Genomic DNA, 19,930 nt, shown 5'->3' on the forward strand with positions numbered 1-19,930 from the left:
TTGATGGCCTTCAGTTTAAACCTAATGGAGACGTTTATAAGCCTGAGAACAGAAAATGAGAATAGGTTTTAACAAGCTGGCTGTGTGTACCTCCCCTTCCCTTACCCTGCCTAGTCAGTGAGTTTTTCCAGTGACCAACTGAGTGTTAGCTGATCTCAGTCAGGGAGTTAGAGACTCAAACTGGCCTTGGTGCTGGTGGGTTAGGGAGTGCAGAATGGGCCGTGCTCCCACTCCTGATCACTATCCAGTGCCCTCTTCCCCATCTCCTCCTCCTCCTCCAAGTGCATAGGTGTCGAGGAAGGATAGGATTGGGCTCGGCGATGATGCCCCACACGGTGGAATAGTCTGCCAACACATGCTCAAGGGCTCACACATGAACAGTGACCTGCCTGAAAGGGTGGTGGAAACAGATTCAATAGTAACTTTCAAAAAGGGAATTGAATATTTGAAAGGGAGAAAATTGCAGGGCTCTGGGGAAAGAGCCCGGGACTGGGACACTGGGACTAATTGGATAGCTCTTTCAAAGAGACAGAACTGGCACAATGGGCTGCATGGCCTCCTTTTGTGCTGTATGATTCTAACTGGCACCTAGGGAACAGCAAGAGAAGGGCTAGTATAGACAACTTGCAACAAAACAAGATATAACCAATAACTCCCCCATATCACTAATTTTCTCCCTCCTCTCTCGAAGGCACTGACTCGCATTGGGTTACGGTTTTGTGTGTGTTGGTCACACTCACCCTGGTGGCCATATTCTTCACGAGTGAGCTAAGACAGGTCATTCGACAGTAAGGAGCATCATATCACATGATTCCAGTGAGCACAGGATGCAAGAAGCAGAAGTCATGGCCGATTTACCCCTTCCCCTCCCAGGAGCCCAAAGCTATTTTTTTTTAGCACCAGTGTGCGCGCGGACTCAGATCAGCTAACTCAGCGCAGACCAGGGGTTGTATCGGAGACTTGTGCTCTGTAGTAGCGGAGCTACAATTGGTGGTGTTATTTACTCAATGAGACATCAGCGAGCTCGCTAACGTCTCACCACATTTTATTGTGCCGTTTAAACCAGATTGACATGGCGCCCAAACTAGGGTACACCACGACCTCAGGCAGGAGAGATACTCGTCACATCACCTCACCAAACACTCCCTGCAGTTATTCAGCATGATGTACAAACCTTAGGTTCATCAGAAAACTATAATTATCAGCTCCCTCAGATTGTTTCGACACATCACATTAATACACCCATGGAAATCCCTCATGTTAACCTTACTGAGGCACTGGGAAAAGAACAAAAGGCATTTGCTATTTAATTCTTTTGAATCTTTCACTAAAATCGACAGGTGCTGTTCTCCCTTTGTTGAAAAATGGAACTCAGGACTCAAGTATGGGAGTAATTGAAGGGGGGTGGGGGGGGGGGTTGTAGTCCGGTGACCAGGAGGGTCTGGATATCTGGACTGTCACCTCAGAGCAGTTTCACATTTGCCATACAATGTGCACGTGGCTGGTTTCCAGGTTCCACAGGCGTCTAGTTGCAGCCCAGCTTTAAGCTCGAGGTCTGGTTCACACTCCCTAGATTGTGTCGCCAAACCCATTACGTTGCTGTGTGCAACATCAGGTCAGCCCAATCTTAAAAGAGTGATCTAAACTTTTCATCAGGCCTGAATCATGACATCTACAACTGGTTCGATCAGGACGGGACCTTAACCTGCCAAGATTCTAAGCACCACTAAAACAGTATCAAGTGTCGCTGTCCAACTCAATACCTTTTTTTAAACAGTCACTTCTCCCTTTCCTCCTGACTCTCCCTGGGGTACAGGTCCCCTCCTCTCCTGAAGGTGCTGACTCTCCCTGGGGTACAGGTCCCCTCCTCTCCTGAAGGTGCTGACTCTCCCTGGGGTACAGGTCCCCTCCTCTCCTGAAGGTGCTGACTCTCCCTGGGGTACAGGTCCCCTCCTCTCCTGAAGGTGCTGACTCTCCCTGGGGTACAGGTCCCCTCCTCTCCTGAAGGTGCTGACTCTCCCTGGAGTATGGCCACAAATCTGTACCTCGCACTAGTGCTATTCTTCGAGACCAAGACAGAACGTGTTGGCAGGCTATTCAACTGTTGATGTACCACATCCTGTCTTCATTTGACACCTACATTGCAGCAAGGGTCACGAGATGATTAAAAGTGGGAACTATCATCCCAGCTAACTTAGCACACACCAGGGGTTGAACCAAGTATCTTCCTAGTCTGTTCCACACAGGGCTGTACTTACCAACCGAGTCACTGAGGGAACTACCAACTGCCTCAGCAGCATTGTCAGTGAAACCTCACCGCAGGTACAGAACACAGTACAGGTTAAACCAGGAGTGAGACTCCATTCACACCCCACCAGGCTTCTGAACCCCAGTGCGCGAAGGGGAGACAGGGTAGACCAGGGTAACGTGAACTTTATCGAGGGCTGCAGTCCCGAGTGGCACTTCCTCTACAGCCGCCGTCAGGAAGGCTCCGACACACTGGTCACCCACACAATGGGCACCAGAGTTAGAAACATGCCAACCCTCAAGCATTGGCTAAGTAAAGGCTGCAGAAGAGGCAGAGAAAAAGTGACAGAGCCATGAAATCTGCAGGGAGGGACAGCTTTTGCATCAGCTCCCAGCTGGGAGGACTGAGAATGGACACTGGGTGACTGAGAAAGGCCAACGGGCGAAAGGGAAGCAGATTACAATTGGCCTCCGGAGCACATTGGGACGTTGACTGTGGTAGGGCCTTGGAGATGATCAGTGTCACAGTGTCTGGTGACATGCATCCCTACATCATGGCAACAACGACTTTCATGTACTACATATATTTAAAGGGGCGGGGGGGGGGCGCGGGGGAGTAACCACTTTAATACCTACTGCACACTGAAATACATAGAAGTGACAACACGAATACAGGCCATTCGGCCCAACCAGTCCGTGTCGGAGTTTAACCTCCACCCGAGAAAATAGTTCTAATCGCATTTACCCACCCCATTCCCATTCCCCTTCATCCACCTATCCAATCTAATCTTGAATCTTCACAATTTCTGCCTTGACCACTAACCCTGGAAATTAATTCCACAGCCTCTCAGCGCTCTCTGTGTGAAGGAGATTCTCCTGCACTGTTCTATCTCTCTTATATAGAGTCTGGCAGGCATGGCTCCTAGTCCTAGGCAGTCTGCTTCTACCAACCTGTCCCATCCTTCCATGATTTTAAACAGTAGTGTATCTCCCAGTTTTCTGAGTTGTTCGAACGGAAAAAGCGGCAGTTTTTACAAGTCTCTCTTCCTATTTGTATTTCCTCATACCAAGCAGCATCCCAGTGAATCTACACTGTACCCTCCCTAAAGCCTCCTATAGTGCAGAGCCCAATACTGCACACAGTACTCTATGTTTTATACAGGCTTATCATTAGCTCTTTGGTCTGATCAATGGCATTACGTATTCAGACTAAAGGCCGCATGCAGACAATTACACTGGGCTCAACAAATTAATCACAAATCTTATTTTAAAATGAAGATGACTTTACTTGTAGAATTTCAGTGTGAAGTTCCTGAGGATCTGTATCTCTCTGGGGTAGACGTGCGTGCTGGGACTCACACTCACACACTCTGGAAGAAAAGGAGGATAATTACATACAAGAATGTAACAAACCCATCGCAGCAACTTATCTGCCCCTTGCATCGTCAGTCATTCAACAGTGGCCCGAGGGTTAGCAGCAACAGTGTGAAGGGGCTGAGGGGAGAGTCATTACTCCCATCGCACAATACTGCCCCTCACTCGATGTTTTAAGCCACAAAATCAGAACAGAAAACGCTGGATGTGCTCAACAGGCCAGTCAGCAGCTGGAAGGAGTGGGTAGTGTCGCAGGTGAATCTAAATTTGAAGGGTCCCACCCAAAAGGTGAACCCCTCACTCCAGTATGTTGAGCGGGACAGTATGGTTGGACCCTTCAGATTCTGATGAAGGGCCCATCCACAACATGAATTTACCTTCCTCCTTCAGATGCCAGTGGACCCACAGTGCGTTTCCAGTACGATTTCAGATCTCCAGTCTGTGCTTTCTCGAATCTCAGTGCTGAGAATCAGCATGTGACAGTGGAATTTTGCCCCCAATCCAATTCCAACTCTTCTCTTCCACTCATAGGAATATAGGAACAGGAGGAGGCCATTCAGCCCTCCGAGCCTGTCCCACCATTCAATTAGATCATGGCTGATCTGTATCTCAACTCCATCTACCTGCCTTGGTTCTGTAACCCTTAATACCCTTGCCTAACAAAAATCTATCGATCTCAGTTTTTAAATTTTCAATTGACCCCCAGCCTCAACAGCTTTTTTAGGATGGGGGGTGGGGAATAAAGAGAGTTCCAGATTTCCACTCCCCTTTGTGTGAAGAAGTGCTTCCTGACATCACCCCTGAACGGCCTGGCTCTAATTTTAAGGTTAGGCCCCCTTGTTCTGGACTCTCCCACCAGAGGAAATAGTTTCTCTCTATCTACCCTATCAAATCCTTTAATCATCTTAAACACCTCAATTAGGTCACCCCTTAATCTTCTATTCAAGTCTAGTTTATGCAACCTGGCCTCAACATTAAAACAGACACCCCAATCCACTTAACCCCCCCATCACGTGTCTCCCCACCACCCCCTCAATAGCTACCACGATGTGGGTTGGGTGGGTTTTTGTCTCACGTGTATTTCGGAGGAGGAAGAACTAGGGGGCATAGTCGCAGCCTAAGGGATCGGCCATTTAAGACTGAGATGAGGAGAAATTTCTTCACTCAGAGGGTTGTGAATCTTTGGAATTCTCTGCCCCAGAGAGCTGTGGATGCTCAGTCGTTGAGTATATTCAAGGTCGAGATAGATAGATTTTTGGACTCTTTTGGGGATCGGGAAGGAAAGTGGAGTTGAGGTAGACAATCAACCATGATCTGATTGAGCAGGCTCGAGGGGCTGTACAGCCTTATCCTGCTCCTATTTCTTATGTTCTTATACAGCAGCAGTCGCTATCGGATTCTTGCTGCCGTGGAACAGTGTTGCGGTACAGCAAGTGACATCACAGATAGCAAGCCTGTGAAGGGTGGAGCTTCACTTGATTTAGAGGCTCATCCAAAACTCTGCTGCCCGTCTCCTAACTCGCACCAAGTCCCGTTCACCCATCACCCCTGTGCTCGCCGACCGACATTGGCTCCAGATCCGGAAACGCCTCGATTTAAAAATTCTCATCCTTGTTTTCAAATCCCTCCATGGCCTCGTCCCTCCCTACCTCTGTAACCTCCTCCAGCCCTACAACCCTCCGAGATCTCTGCGCTCCTCCAATTCTAGCCTCTTGCTCAGCCCCAGTTTTAATCGCTCCAGCATTGGTGGCCGTCCCTTCAGCTGCCTCGGTCCTAAGCTCTGGAATTCCCTCCCTAAACCTCTCCGTCTGTCTACCTCTCTCTCCTCCTTTAAGGAGCCCCTTAAAACCAACCCACCTGTCCTAATACCTCAATGTGGCTTGGTGTCAAATTTTTGTCTGATAACACTCCTGTGAAGCACCTTGGGACGTTAAGGGCGTGAGATAATGCAAGTTGTTGTTGTTTATTTGTAAATACATAAAATGGATTTTTGCAGATTTTCTTAAAGCAAAGGCGAGTTTAACGTGGTTAGCAATTCTACCGCTGAGATATTGTGCTACACTGCTGAGATAGTTTGCTGCTCTGTGCATCATCTGCCTTTGTAGTCCCAGTGACAGGGAAAATTAAACTCCTGTAGTTGGAGACCATTTAATAGAAATTACAGCATTAAAAAAAGTGAGACTGTCAAGGAGGGAGAACGAGAGCCTCTTTCCCCAGTGCCCTCCAGGCCTCTCCTCTCCTGAAGGTGCCGATTCTCGCTGGGTTCCGCAGGTCTGGGTCACCCTCTGGTACCTCCAGTGGGAGCCCAGGTGTGTCGCTTGCTGTGGCTCGGCACTGTTCCTATGACAACACGGTGCACGTGGACTCAAATTCCAACGGTGAAACCTGTCGGTGCTCACAGTCCAGTTCCACACGTGAAGGGAGGGTTACTTGAGAAAGGTACAGGGGGACACCAAGCCCATGGAGCACAAAGTCAGCATCTTGAGGGGAAACAAAACCGGAAGCTGAACCGGACCAGCCATTTCAACCCCGTGACTACAAGAGCAAGGCAGAGGCCGGTTACTGTGTGACGAGTTACTCCTGACCCCTCAAAGGCTCTCCACCATCTACAAGGCTCAAGTCAGGAGTGTGATGGAATATTCACCACTCACCTAGAAGGTGCAGCCGTAGCAACACTCGAAGCTCGACACCATCCAGCTCAGAACAGTTTGCTTGATCTGTGCCCCTGGCCTCAGTATTCAACCCTTCCCCCAACAGCGCACTGTGGCTGCAGTGTGTACAATTTACAGGACGCACTGCAGCAACTCGCCAAGGTTACTTCAACAGCACCTCCTTCTCCTGGGACCTCTACCACCCAGAAGGACAAGAGCAGCAATGTCGTGGGAGCGCCATTGCCTCCAAGTTCCCTTTAGTCACACACACACCATCCCCGACTTGGACATATATTGGCCGTTCCTTCATCGTCGCTGGGTCAAAATCCTGAAACTCCCAACACTGTGGGAGCACTTTTACCAGAAGGAGAAGGCCCACCTTCTCATGGCCACGTGGGCAGGGGGAGATGGGCAATAAATGCTGGCCTTGCCAGCGTCATCCACATCCTAAGAAAAAAAAATTTTTAAATGTGGAAGGTAGGAGGGTGGAGAGAGTGGGGAGAGGCACTCAGCTAATGCGTAAATGCTCTGAACAACAATGGGCTTGTGGTGAGGAAAAGTGATGAGCTGGGTTTCCTGAGCCACAGTCCGTGAATCTCTCACCTGTCACCACCTGTGGGTTGATGTTGAAGGTGTCATTCGCAGGATTGATGCTGCCCTTCTTATAAAAGCGCTGGCAGAGCTGCAGAGCGGTCCCATTATTGTCACCTTCAAACCCGTAGGCGTACCGTCCCAGAGACATATTTTGCAGAGCCAGGTACTAAAAAAAGGAAAATAAATCATCTCACTCGGGCTGCACTGCAGTTACTTTAGATCCATCCCGTTATATTATGCAGGATCAATCCCGGCACTTTCAGGACAACCAAGGGATTTGACAAACGGGGTCAAATAATGGTGGCTCACAAGTTAAAAATAAAATTATGTTAGCAGCAAGGACGGAAACACTCGAGGGATAAGAGAGGTGCAGAATGTTACCAGGGAAGGGCACTAGAAGCAGCACTATAAATAAAAGACTTGTATTTATACAGCGTCTTTCACCACCTCAGGAGGTCCCAAAGCAATTTACAGCCGAAGAAATACTTTTGAAGTGTAGTCACTGTTGTAATGTGGAAAACGCAGCAGCTAATTTTCACACAGCCAGATCCCACAAACAGCAACGTGATAATGACCAGATAATCAATTTTGGTGATGTTGATTGAGGGATAAATATCGGCCAGGACACCAGGGAGAACTCCCCTTTTCTTCAAATAGTACCGTGGGATCTTTTACATCCACCTGAGAGAGCAGACAAGGCCTCGGTTTAGTGTCTCATCCAAAAGACGACACCTCCAACAGTGCAGCACTCCCTCAGTACTGCACTGGAGGTGTCACTGTGATGCTCAGAGCGTGTTTGGGAGCGGAAAGTACAGGAGATAAGGACCCTGAGAGACCCGGGACGGGGGAGGGCACGCACCGCTTCAATTTATTTGTCTAAAACCAACAATATCTGCGTGTTTAGGTTTTGCCCCTTTCTCCCATGCTCTCCTGATGGTGCTGGCTCTCCCCTCGCTGGGGAGACAGATTGACCAGCACCACTCTGCACCCTCTGGCTACACATCACACTGTCCAGTGGGAGCCACTGGACAATGATCAGGAATGGGAACACAGCCCAGTTACTCCCAGGATCAGGGTCGGGCTCAGCATTGTTGCCCCCTCTTCCCCATTCCCCTCCAGAACCCAAGGCTAAATAACCTGAGTCCAGCCTCCTGTGCAGCCCCCAACCCCTTTGCCCATCAATGACGACCGCTCTTTCATCTGCTGAGGCCCTAAGCTCTAGAATTCTCTCCCCAGCCGTCCAACTCTCCACCTCCCTGTCGTTCTTCAAGATCCTCTTCTTGGACCATGCATTTGGCCAACTCCTCCCAATATCATTCTTTGTCTCATTGTCCATTTTTATCCTTACACGTCTGAAACCTTTGGATTTTCTTTTCCATGTTAAACACAAGGTGCTGCTGACACACTGAAGAATAATCCTTTGGGATCAAAGCTGGCTCTTTATGAATCAGAACCTTCAGAAGACACAAGATGGAAATTCAAGAGCGACATTACGACATCACTGGGAGGTAACCCCCCGAACCAGTGAGTTACTTTTGAAGTGTAGTCACTTTTATGTGGGCAAACTTTACAGTTGGCTTGTGCACAGCTAGGTCCCAGGAACAGTAAATGAGATAACTGACTAGTTAACCTGTTTCAGTAGTACTGGTTGAGGGGGAATGTTGGCCTGGACACTCGAGACCTGCCATTCTCCTCTGAATCGTGCCATGGGATTTTTTTTTATATCCACAGATTGATGGCATCTCCAACAATGCAGACTCCTTCCATACTACACTCAAGTTAGATGTCAAACATTCGGCCCATCGTGCCTGTGCCGGCTCTTTGAAAGAGCTATTCAATTAGTCCCACTCCCCTGCTCTTTCCCCATAGCCCTTCGAAACTTTCCCTTTAAGTATAAACCCAATTCCCTTTTGAAAATTACTATTGAATCTGCTTCCACCACCATTTCAAGCAGTGCATTCCAGACCATAACAACTCGTTGAGTAAAAAAATGTCTCCTCATCTCCCCTCTGGCTTTTTCGCCAATTATATCCTCTGGTTACCGGCCCTCCTGCCAGCGGAAACCGTTTCTCCTTATTTACTCTGATCAAAACCCTTTATAATTTTGAAGAAAATGCCTTTTCGTCAAAAGAACTCTTAGTATAAAACAGGGCACTTCACACATTGGGCAATTCTGTGATGCATAAAGATAAACTAAACACCGTAAGCCAATTCTTCCAAAGGGCGTGGAGGAACAAGCCTGCACACTACTTTGTAAGGAGCATTTCAGTTCAAAGTTTGAAAGAAGAATTGTAACAATCGACTTGGAGTGATTTATTTCGTTAACTCTTTCCAGGCTGCATTGTGATGTTTATACCTTGCTTGTACAAGTTATATTTGTAAATAAATCTGATTAGGAGATTAGCCTGTTATAAAAAGAAGTGTCTTGCTGATGGTACCCATCTTCCAAAGTGTTGTGTTCTACAGTGTCAGCCGTGGCTCAGTGGGCAGCACTCTTGCCTCGGAGTCAGAATGTCGTGGGTTCAAGCCCCACTCCAGAGACTTGAGCACATTACTTAGGCTGACACGCCAGTGCAGTACTGAGGGAGTGCTTCACTGTCAGAGGGGCCCTCTTTCAGACGAGACTTTAAACCGAGGCCCCGTCTGCCCTCTCAGGTGGATGTAAAAGATCCCATGGTCCTATTTCGAAGGAGTTCTCCCCAGTGTCCTGGCCAATATTTATCCCTCAATCGACATCACTAAAACAGATTATCTGGTCATTATCACATTTATGTTTGTGGGATCTTGCTGTGCGCAAATTGGCTGCCATGTTTCCTACATTATAACAGTGACCACACTTCAAAAGTACTTAATTGGCTGTAAAGCGCTTTGGGACATTGAGGTTGTGAAAGGCGCTATATAAATGCAAGTGTTTCTTTCACTCTTTCAACACCGTGGTAGTATCTAAGAGGGTGCACTGAGGTACATTTTTCCAGTTCAGCCTACATTCTAAAATAGCAAGTTGACTCAAAGAGCATGGGTTGCCTGCAGAAATTGCAATTTGGAGCGATAACAAAGAGAGAAAACTGGGAAAGAGTCCAAATCGTAACAAGAGGAAGAAAGCATGTTCTAATTTCAGCCACAAACCTGTTCAACTGCGTAGAAAATAGAATCATAGACATCTTTCTGTGTATACACAGCGTAGGAATCATCAGACACATCAGTGTAATCCTTCAGGAAGAGATGCTTAAAGGTCATTGTGTTTTCTTCTGTAAAATCCACCATCATCTGATTACTCAACCCAAACAGGATCAACTGTGGAAAAATGGCAAGAGGTATCAGTTTCTAAACATGAATTTACTGCCCTGATAACGGGGCGCTCTCTGCCATTTGGGTATCCTAGCCTCTGGATGTCCCTGGATCGCCCCTGCAGCAAGCGAGCTGGCATAAATTTGGGATGCTACTCAGTCACTTTCTACAGGTTCTCGTGGTGGTTTGGCTGTTGGGTCCGCTGTGGTATGGAGCCTTGTAGAGCAGCAAGGTCCCAGGATAGTTTTGCTGGGGAAGGTCCCTAAATGCCAAGGTCTGAACAAACAGAATGGGGCGTGAAATAAATATTGGACACGACTTGTTGCATCATGCTGAGCGCACTGGCTAAAGGGGGCAGACAGCCTGCTTCATCCTGGGCCAATATTCAACATCACCAAAAAAAAGAAACAGGTTATTTGGTCATTTACCACATTGCTGTTGGTGGGATCTTGCTGTGCACAAATTGGCTGCCACGTTTCCTACATTACAACAGTGACTACACTTCAAAGATACTTCATAGGCTGTAATGCGCTTTGGGACATCCCGAGGTCGTGAAAGGTGCTATATATTAGTCACATTCATTCTACAGTACAGAAACAGGCCATTCGGCCCAACTGGTCTATGCCAGCATTTATGCTCCACACAAGCCTCCTCCCTCCCTACTTCATCTCTCTCCATCAGGATACTCTTCTATTCCTTTCTCCTTTGTGTGCTTATGTAGCTTTCCCTTAAATGCATCTATGCTATTTGCCTCACCTATTCCTTGTGGTAGCGAGTTGTCATGTAAACCATGCCCAGAATTATTCTACTCGAGAACAGCTACAAAAGCAGATGGCTGAGAAAAATGTAGTGAGAGTGAGGATTGACAACGTGCTTGGACAGTGGGAGGTGTTTTTTTTACTACTTAAATGAACATCCAGGGGAAGGTTGTCCAAAACCTGTATTCGAGGATTTCCCTCGATTATCTAATGGTGTAAACAATTTAACTTTCCCCCCAACTCCCCCCGCCCCCATCTTGGGGGCTTTTAATGTTCCAACACTTTTCTCCGCACCACTGCAGCCTCTATTTTCACATGGATTTTCAAAGGCCTACAGCGCTCGTGGAATGATTTGCAGGAGAAAGTTCAACAGGGTCTGGGCTCCATGTACAACATCCTAAAGGCCACTTCACAAAAGCACACACCAAACCCTTCACTGCTCCAAAGAAACTCTTCACAAGATAATTACAGAGGAGGAAAGCACACTGCAATGGGGGCAAATAAACCTCCAATTGTTCCAAAATGATTCCAGAGGTTTTGCCTCCATTACTCTTAACGCAGAGTCCATTCCACCCGCTGGTCATTTTCTGTGTAAAGAATATCCCGATGTCTGTACTAAATTGGCCTTTTACTAGTTGGAATCTGTAGCCTCGTTTTACTCCAGCAATGTAAAAGGAAGAACTTGCATTTATATAGCGTCTTTCACGACCTCAGGACGATCCAAAGTGCTTTACAGCTAATCAAGTACTTTTGAGGTGCAGTCACTGTTGTAATGTAGGAAACACAGCAGCCATTTTGTGCACAGCAAGATCCCACTAACAGCACTGTGATAACGACCAGACAATCTGTTTTAGTGACATTGGTTGAGGGATAAATATTGGCCAGGACATAGGGAAGAACTCCCCTGATCTCCTTCAAAATGATATTGTGTCCACCTGAGAGGGCGGATGGGGCCTCGGTTTAATGTCTCATCTGATAACTTCAGTCATCCAGCACAAATTGGCTGTGAGCGATCGATTCTCTATTTATGTCAGAAACATTTTCAGACATCGCCAGAACTGGGAGTGATTTGTGTTTCCACAAACCATTGTCATAACTCACTTTAACACGTTGCCAAACCACCTCAAAGGGCTGCAGGCAATGAATTACTTCTGTAGTGCAGGGACTGCTATGTCAGTAAATGACAGTTTGGTCACCGACCCTGAGGCCTTGATTTTTACGGGGTGGTGGATGGGTACGATGAGAACCGGTAACAGATGGCACACCCAGAGAGTTCGGGGACGCAGAGGCCCAGCCAATCTTTTCGGCTGGGCCTCATTTAAATAAAAGTTCCCGACATGCCTTTGTTACCTCCAGACTGAAATTATTCCAATGGTCTCCTAACCAGCCTCCCATCTTCCAACCTCCATAAACTTGAGCTCATCCAAAACTCTGTTGCCCGTATCCTAACTCACACCAAGTCCCGTTCTCCCATCACCTGACCTACATTGGCTCCCGATCCGGAAACGTCTCGATTTTAAAATTCTCATCCTTGTTTTCAAATCCTTCCATAGCCTCGCCCCCTCCTTATCCCTGTAGCCTCCTCCAGCCCTACAACCCTCCGAGATCTCTGCGTTCCTCCAATTCTTGCCTCTTGCCCATCCCTGATTTTCATCGCTCCACCATTGGTGGCCGTGCCTTCAGCTGCCTAGGCCCTAAGCTCTGGAATTCCCTCCCTAAACCTCTCCACCTCTCTACCTCCTCCTTTAAGACACTCCTTAAAACCGACCGCTTTGACCGAGCTTTTGGTCACCTGTCCAAATACCTCCTTACGTGGCACGGTGTGAAATTTTGTTTGATAATCGTTCCTGTGAAGCGCCTTGGGATTTTTTACTACGTTAAAGATGTATAAATGCAAGTTGTTGTTGACACCCAGCCAAACCCACTACCTGACCAGCTGGCGGGAGTGGGAATTTGGCAACAGGAGGCCGCAGCCAGGGATTCGTGGGAATGGTCACCGGCAGTCAGTGGAAGGAGGGGGCACTGGGAGGCCCATGGACTCCTTGCGGGACCTGGGGAGGAGACAGCACTCCTGCCAGTCAGCCCCTCCCGCCGTAGCTGTTGCCGGGTAGCAGACAGAGCGGAACTCCCCCTGGCTTGACGTTAACGGTACGTCACTGCGCTGGTGACGTCATCGAGCCGCAACTTTCGCATGTTAAGTAGGCCCCGCCTGCCTTTAGCGGGAGACTCTTCGAAGGCCTGGATCGCCACTGTTAATATCTTAGAGTTCGGGAACGCGATGGGTTGGAGCCGGGAGAGAGAAGTTTCAAATATTAACCCCTCCCACCTCACATTCTTACAGGGCTACAGGTTAAAATCCCGGCCCCAACATGAATGGAATGCTGGTGAAACAAGAGCATCCTCATTGGGAGAATTTGGGTGAAAAGATCGACATTTTGCTCCAGTACATTAGTCTCCACTCTGTACGCAGGTCTGGAAGGGGTGGTCTATGGGAAATCTTGCCCTCTCAGAGTAGTTTAGTAACAGGGACAAACCTTAACGTGAAGCAGATGTTTTTCCCTGAACCGGAAGGGTTGAGGAGTTGAGTGGGTGAGGACACGGAGGCAAGAACTGTAATCTGACAGAAGGTGTAGACTTACTGGGGTCACCATCCAGCTGTAAATCACTGGTTTCCATGCTGGTCCAGAGTTTATTGAGTAACTGAGGCACACAGACCAGGCCGAATTCCCAGTCAGATGAACTAGGGGAGGAGGGTCGATTGGGGTGCTACAATTTGCCTCAACATCTTTAGGTAAAGGATGGAATCAGGTTAAAAGAAAAAGCATACAACATGGCAAAGATTACTGGTGAGCCCGAAGATTGGGAAAACTTTAAAAACCAAAGGACGACTAAAAGAATAATAAAGAGGGAGAAAATAAATTATGAGAGTAAACTAGCAGAAATATAAAAACTGACAGTGGGGATTGTGGATGCTTTGGTGATAGTTTTCCAAAATTCCCTGGACTCAGGAGAGGTCCCGGCAGATTGGAAAACTGCTAATGTAACACCGTTATTTAAAAAGGGTAGTAGGCAGAAGGCTGGAAATTATAGGCCAGTTAGCTTAACATCTGTGGTGGGTAAAATTTTGGAGTCTATTATTAAGGAGACAGTAACGGAACATTTAGATAAGCATAATTTAATAGGACAAAGTCAGCATGGCTTTATGAAGGGGAAGTCATGTCTGACAAATTTGCTTGAGTTCTTCGAGGATATAACGTATAGGGTGGATAAAGGGGAACCAGTGGACGTAGTGTATTTAGACTTCCAGAAGGCATTCGACAAGGTGCCACATAAAAGATTATTACTTAAGATAAAAAATCACGGGATTGGGGGTAATATTCTGGCATGGGTGGAGGATTGGTTATCGAACAGGAAGCAGAGAGTTGGGATAAATGGTTCATTTTCGGACTGGCAACCAGTAACCAGTGGTGTTCCACAGGGGTCGGTGCTGGGTCCCCAACTCTTTACAATCTATATTAACGATTTGGAGGAGGGGACCGAGTGCAACATATCAAAATTTGCAGATGATACAAAGATGGGAGGGAAAGTAGAGAGTGAGGAGGACATAAAAAACCTGCAAGGGGATATAGACAGGCTGGGTGAGTGGGCGGAGATTTGGCAGATGCAATATAATATTGGAAAATGTGAGGTTATGCACTTTGGCAGGAAAAATCAGAGAGCAAGTTATTTTCTTAATGGCGAGAGACTGGAAAGTACTGCAGTACAAAGGGATCTGGGGGTCCTAGTGCAAGAAAATCAAAAAGTTGGTATGCAGGTGCAGCAGGTGATCAAGAAAGCCAACGGAATGTTGGCTTTTATTGCTAGGGGGATAGAATATAAAAACAAGGAGGTATTGCTGCAGTTATATAAGGTATTGGTGAGACCGCACCTGGAATACTGCATACAGTTTTGGTCTCCATACTTAAGAAAAGACATACTTGCTCTCGAGGCAGTACAAAGAAGGTTCACTCGGTTAATCCCGGGGATGAGGGGGCGGACATATGAGGAGAGGTTGAGTAGATTGGGACTCTACTCATTGGAGTTCAGAAGAATGAGAGGCGATCTTATTGAAACATATAAGATTGTGAAGGGTCTTGATCGGGTGGATGCAGTAAGGATGTTCCCAAAGATGGGTGAAACTAGAACTAGGGGGCATAATCTTAGAATAAGGGGCTGCTCTTTCAAAACTGAGATGAGGAGAAACTTCTTCACTCAGAGGGTGGTAGGTCTGTGGAATTTGCTGCCCCAGGAAGCTGTGGAAGCTACATCATTAGATAAATTTAAAACAGAAATAGACAGTTTCCTAGAAGTAAAGGGAATTAGGGGTTATGGGGAGCGGGCAGGAAATTGGACATGAAGCTGAGTTCGGATCGGTCAATGCCCTGTGGGTGGCGGAGAGGGCCCAGGGGCTATGTGGCCGGGTCCTGCTCCGACTTCTTGTGTTCTTTAGATTTGTGGTTGGGATCAGATCAGCCATGATCTTATTGAATGGCGGAGCAGGCTCGAGGGGCCGATTGGCCTACTCCTGCTCCAATTTCTTATGTTCTTATGTTCTTATGTTCTTCTACAAGTATATAAAAAGGAAGAGGGTAGCTTAAGTAAACATTAGTCCCTTAGAGGATGAGACTGGAGAAATAATAATGGAAAACAAGGAAATGGCAGAGGAATTGAACATATATTTTGTATCTGTCTTCACAGTAGAAGACACTAATAATATACCAATAATAGTAGAAAATCAAGGGGAAAAGGGGAGGGAGGAACTAAAAACAATCACTAGAGAAAAAGTACTAGGTAAACTAATGGGTCTAAAGGCTGACAAGTCCCTGGACCTGTTGGCTTGCATCCGAGGGTCTTAAAGGAAGTGGCTACAGAGATAGTGGATGCATTGGTTGTAATCTTCCAGAATTCACTAGATTCTGGAAAGGTCCCAGCGGATTGGAAAACCGCAAACGTAACACCCCTATTCAAGAAGGGAGTGAGACAGAAAGCAGGTAACTATAGACCAGTTAGCCTAACATCTGTCATTGGAAAAATGCTAGAATCCATTATTAAGGAAGTAGTAGCAGGACATTTGGAGACTCATAATAAAACCATGTTGACTCTCCTTGATTGTATGAAGGGGAAATCATGTCTGACAAATTTATTAGAGTTCTTTGAGGAAGTAACGGGCAGGGTGGATAAAGGGGAACCAATGGATGCAGTATATTTGGATTTCCAAAAGGCATTCGATAAGGTGCCACGTAAAAGATTACTGCACAAGATAAGAGCTCATGGTGTTGGGGGTAATACACTGGCATGGATAGAGGATTGGCTAACAAACAGAAAACAAAGATAAAAGGGTCATTTTCAAAATGGCAATCTGTAACTAGTGGGGTGCAGCAGGGCTCAGTGCTGGGGCCTCAACTATTTACAATATATATCAATGACTTGGATGAAGGAACAGAGTGTCTTGTAGCCAAATTTGCTGATGATACAAAGATAGGTGAAAAAGCAAGTTGCGATGAGGACACAAAGTGTCTGCAAAGGGATATTGACAGGTTAAGCGAATGGGCAAACATCTGGCAGATGGAATATAATGTGGGAAAATGTGAAGTCATCCACTTTGGGAGGAAAAATAAAAAAGCAAAATATTATTTGAATGGAGAAATACTACAAAATGTTGCGGTACAGAGGGATCTGGGTGTCCTCCTACATGAAACACAAAGTCAACATACAGGTGCAGCAGGTAATCCAGAAGGCAAATGGAATATTGGCCTTTATTTCTAGGGGGATGGAGTATAAAAGCAGGGAAGTCATGCTACAACTGTACAGGGTGCTGATGAGACCACACCTGGAGTACTGCGTACAGTTCTGGTGCCCTTATTTAAAGAAGGACATACTTGCATTGGAGGCAGTTCAGAGAAGGTTCACTATATTGATTCCGGGTATGGAAGGGTTGTCTTATGAAGAAAGATTGAACAGATTGGGTCTATACTCATTGGAGTTTAGAAGAATGAGAGGAGATCTTATTGAAACATACAAGATTCTGAGGGGACTCGATAGGGTAGATGCTGAGAGGATGTTACCCCTCATGTGGGAATCTAAAACTAGGGGGCATAGTCTCAGAATAAGGGGTCGCCCGTTTAAGACGGAAATGAGGAGGAATTTCTTCTCCCAGAGGGTCGTGAATCTTTGGAATTCTTTACCCCAAAAAGCTGTGGAGGCTGAGTCATTGAATACATTCAAGGCTGAGTTAGACAAATTTTTGATCAGCGAGGGAGTCAAAGGATATGGGGAAAAGGCGGGAAAGTGGAGTTGAGGTAAAGATCAGATCAGCCATGATCTCATTAAATGATGGAGCAGGCTCGAGGGGCCGAATGGCCTACTCCTGCTCCTATCTCTTATGGTCTTAGGGGAAAAATCAGCCAGAGTTCCAGGTCCTGATCCGGTGACACCTTTGAAGCACCCATGTGCAGACATCGGGTGTAAATCAGGATTAGTTGTGACGCCTCCCGTGCCCTCACGTCTGCTGACCTACATCGGCTCCTGGTCTGGCAACGCCACGATTTTAAAATTATCATCCTTGTTTTCAAATCCCTCCATGGCCTCGCCCCTCCCTATCTCTATAACCTCCGAGATCTCTGCATTTCTCCAATTCTGGCCTCCTACACATCCCCTATTTTAATCACTCCACTACTGGCGGCTAGGCCTTCAGCTGCCTAGGCCCTTAGCTCTGGAAATCCCTCCCTAATCCTCTCCGCCTCTCTCTCCTCCTTTAAGACTCTCCCTTTAAACCTACCTCTTTTACCAAGCTTTTGGTCACCTGCCCTAATACCTCCTTATGTAACTTGGTGTCAAATTTTGTCTGATAATGTTCCTGCGAAGCACCTTGGGATGTTTTACTACGTTAGAGGCGTGTTATTGTTGCTAACATTCGTCAAAAATCAGACGTGAGCAATTGTCACTTGGTCAAGATCCTGGGGAGTAAATCACCGAACCCCAGCAAGGAGTCACCGCTCAGTAATTGGGGCCTGGACTAGAAAGTGGCCTCAATTCATCTACAACACAGTTGTCCAATACGTTAGCCCTAGTCAAATGTGGCTAATTAGGAATCCAGATGCATTTCTGATCAGTAAATTTTTAGAATTGAGTAATCGATACCATCGTTGGGCCTGTGATTTCAATACTCATTCACGTGCCATATGAATTTTAATCCTTTTTTGTGTATGTTGGTAAGATGAAAAGCAGAGCGTGTGAGCGTCTTTTAATCGTTGAGTGCTTTATTTGTATACTGAATGGTGGTAGATGTTTGTTAAGTAAATGTACACGTGAAGTACGTTTACCTGTATCGTGTGTAAGGCATTTGCTACTAAAATTAGTGCATGTGGCTAAAATGGTGGAGCTGCAGCCACATCTGACTAGGAAGCAATTTCTATTGGACAACACTGGAGTGAGATTAAACCAGAGATCATAATTTGACCTCCAGATCCACCTGATCTCGTGTCTGAATAACCGGTAACTCGCTGCAAGATTCCCTTCCACAAATACTTGGCTCTTTTCAAGGGGAGTCACTGGCCATTGCTGGAGAGATGGTGCTCGGATCAAGTGTCCAGCCTCCCGCAAGTGTCCATCCATGGTCTCCTCTCAAAACTGCCAGATGTAAAACAGATGTACTGCTTCCCCACAGGGAGAGGAGAAGCTCCCCCCCACCAGGAGAAAACATCAAACATTTTAATCAGTTTCCCTCTTTCTCCTCGCAGACTTACAAAGGACAGTTCTTTCTTAATATTGCTCCCCGATGGCTCAGTCAATAATGGCACTGTAATATAGACATACAGGAAGGTCCGTGGTTTCACTCCCCAGTCTACCCAGAGTTCACTGATCTCCAGAGGAGCTATAATTGTACTTGGTGCTCCTGGATCGGGCGGAGGATCCTACGCCTAACCTACATTGTGACCCTTACTAGAAAGTAATTGCCCGTGAAGGTCCGGATAGCTTGGGGTGCGTCACTGCCCTGACCTGCCATGGTCAAGAAGCCCTGGTTATCTTCAAGGGTGACACGTGAAGAATTGTCACTCGGGCAAAGTACTGATGGGTAGTGGATCCTGTGGAACTGTTCCGCAAGGGTCAGCATCTGCACAACACTGGAGGGAAACACAAGTAGAAACTAAAAGAGTTTTGACGGGTGAAGATCACTCATGTAAACCCGCTATAGGGACCATAAAGGAGATCTACTCATGGAGGCAGAGGGGATGGCCGAGGTACTAAATGAGTACTTTGCATCTGTCTTTACCAAGGAAGAAGATGCTGCCACAGTCTCAGTAAAAGAAGATATAGTTGAGATGCTGGATGGGCTAAAAATTGATGAAGAAGAGGTACTTGAAAGTAGACAGCAGCTGTACTTAAAGTAGATGAGTCCGGATGGGATGCATCCTAGGTTGCTGAGGGAAGTAAGGGTGGAAATTGCAGAGGTACCGGCCACAATCTTCCAAACATCCGTAGATACAGGGGTGGTGCCAGAGGACTGGAGAATTGCAAATGTTACACCCTTTTTCAAAAAAGAGTGCAAGGATAAACCCAGCAACTACAGGCCAGTCAGTTTAACCTCAGTGGTGGGGAAATTTTTAGAAACGATAATCCGGGACAGAATTAAGAGTCACTTGGACGAGTGTGGATTGATTAGGGAAAGCCAGCACGGATTTGTTAAAGGCTAATCATGTTTAACTAACCTGATAAGAGTTTTTTGATGAGGTAACAGAGAGGGTAGATGAGGGCAATGCAGCTGATGTGGTGTATATGGACTTTCAAAAGGAGTTTGATAAAGTGACGCATGGTAGGCTTATCATTAAGATTGCGGCCCATGGAATAAAGGGGGCAGTAGCAACATGGATACAGAATTGGCTAAGGGACAGGAAACAGACAGAAGTGATGAATCGTTGTTTCGGACTGGAGGGAGGTGTACAGTGGTGATCCCCAGGGGTCGGTGCTGGGACCACTGCT

The 19,930-nt window shown here is 46.7% G+C and overlaps 1 protein-coding gene across 1 annotated transcript; it reads right to left on the minus strand.

The window, feature by feature from the left end:
* Window positions 1-8: 8 nt before the first annotated feature.
* Window positions 9-19,074, minus strand: LOC137309680 (mucolipin-1-like; the record flags this gene model as incomplete). Its single annotated transcript, XM_067977747.1, has 5 exons — window positions 9-42; window positions 3,536-3,617; window positions 6,876-7,032; window positions 9,993-10,160; window positions 18,894-19,074. Coding segments are annotated over 5 exons (622 nt in total), but the record flags the coding sequence as incomplete, so codon positions are not given.
* Between the last annotated feature and the right edge of the window lie 856 nt (window positions 19,075-19,930).

Source organism: Heptranchias perlo, unplaced genomic scaffold, assembly GCF_035084215.1.
Source record: "Heptranchias perlo isolate sHepPer1 unplaced genomic scaffold, sHepPer1.hap1 HAP1_SCAFFOLD_1757, whole genome shotgun sequence".
Taxonomy (NCBI): domain Eukaryota; kingdom Metazoa; phylum Chordata; class Chondrichthyes; order Hexanchiformes; family Hexanchidae; genus Heptranchias; species Heptranchias perlo.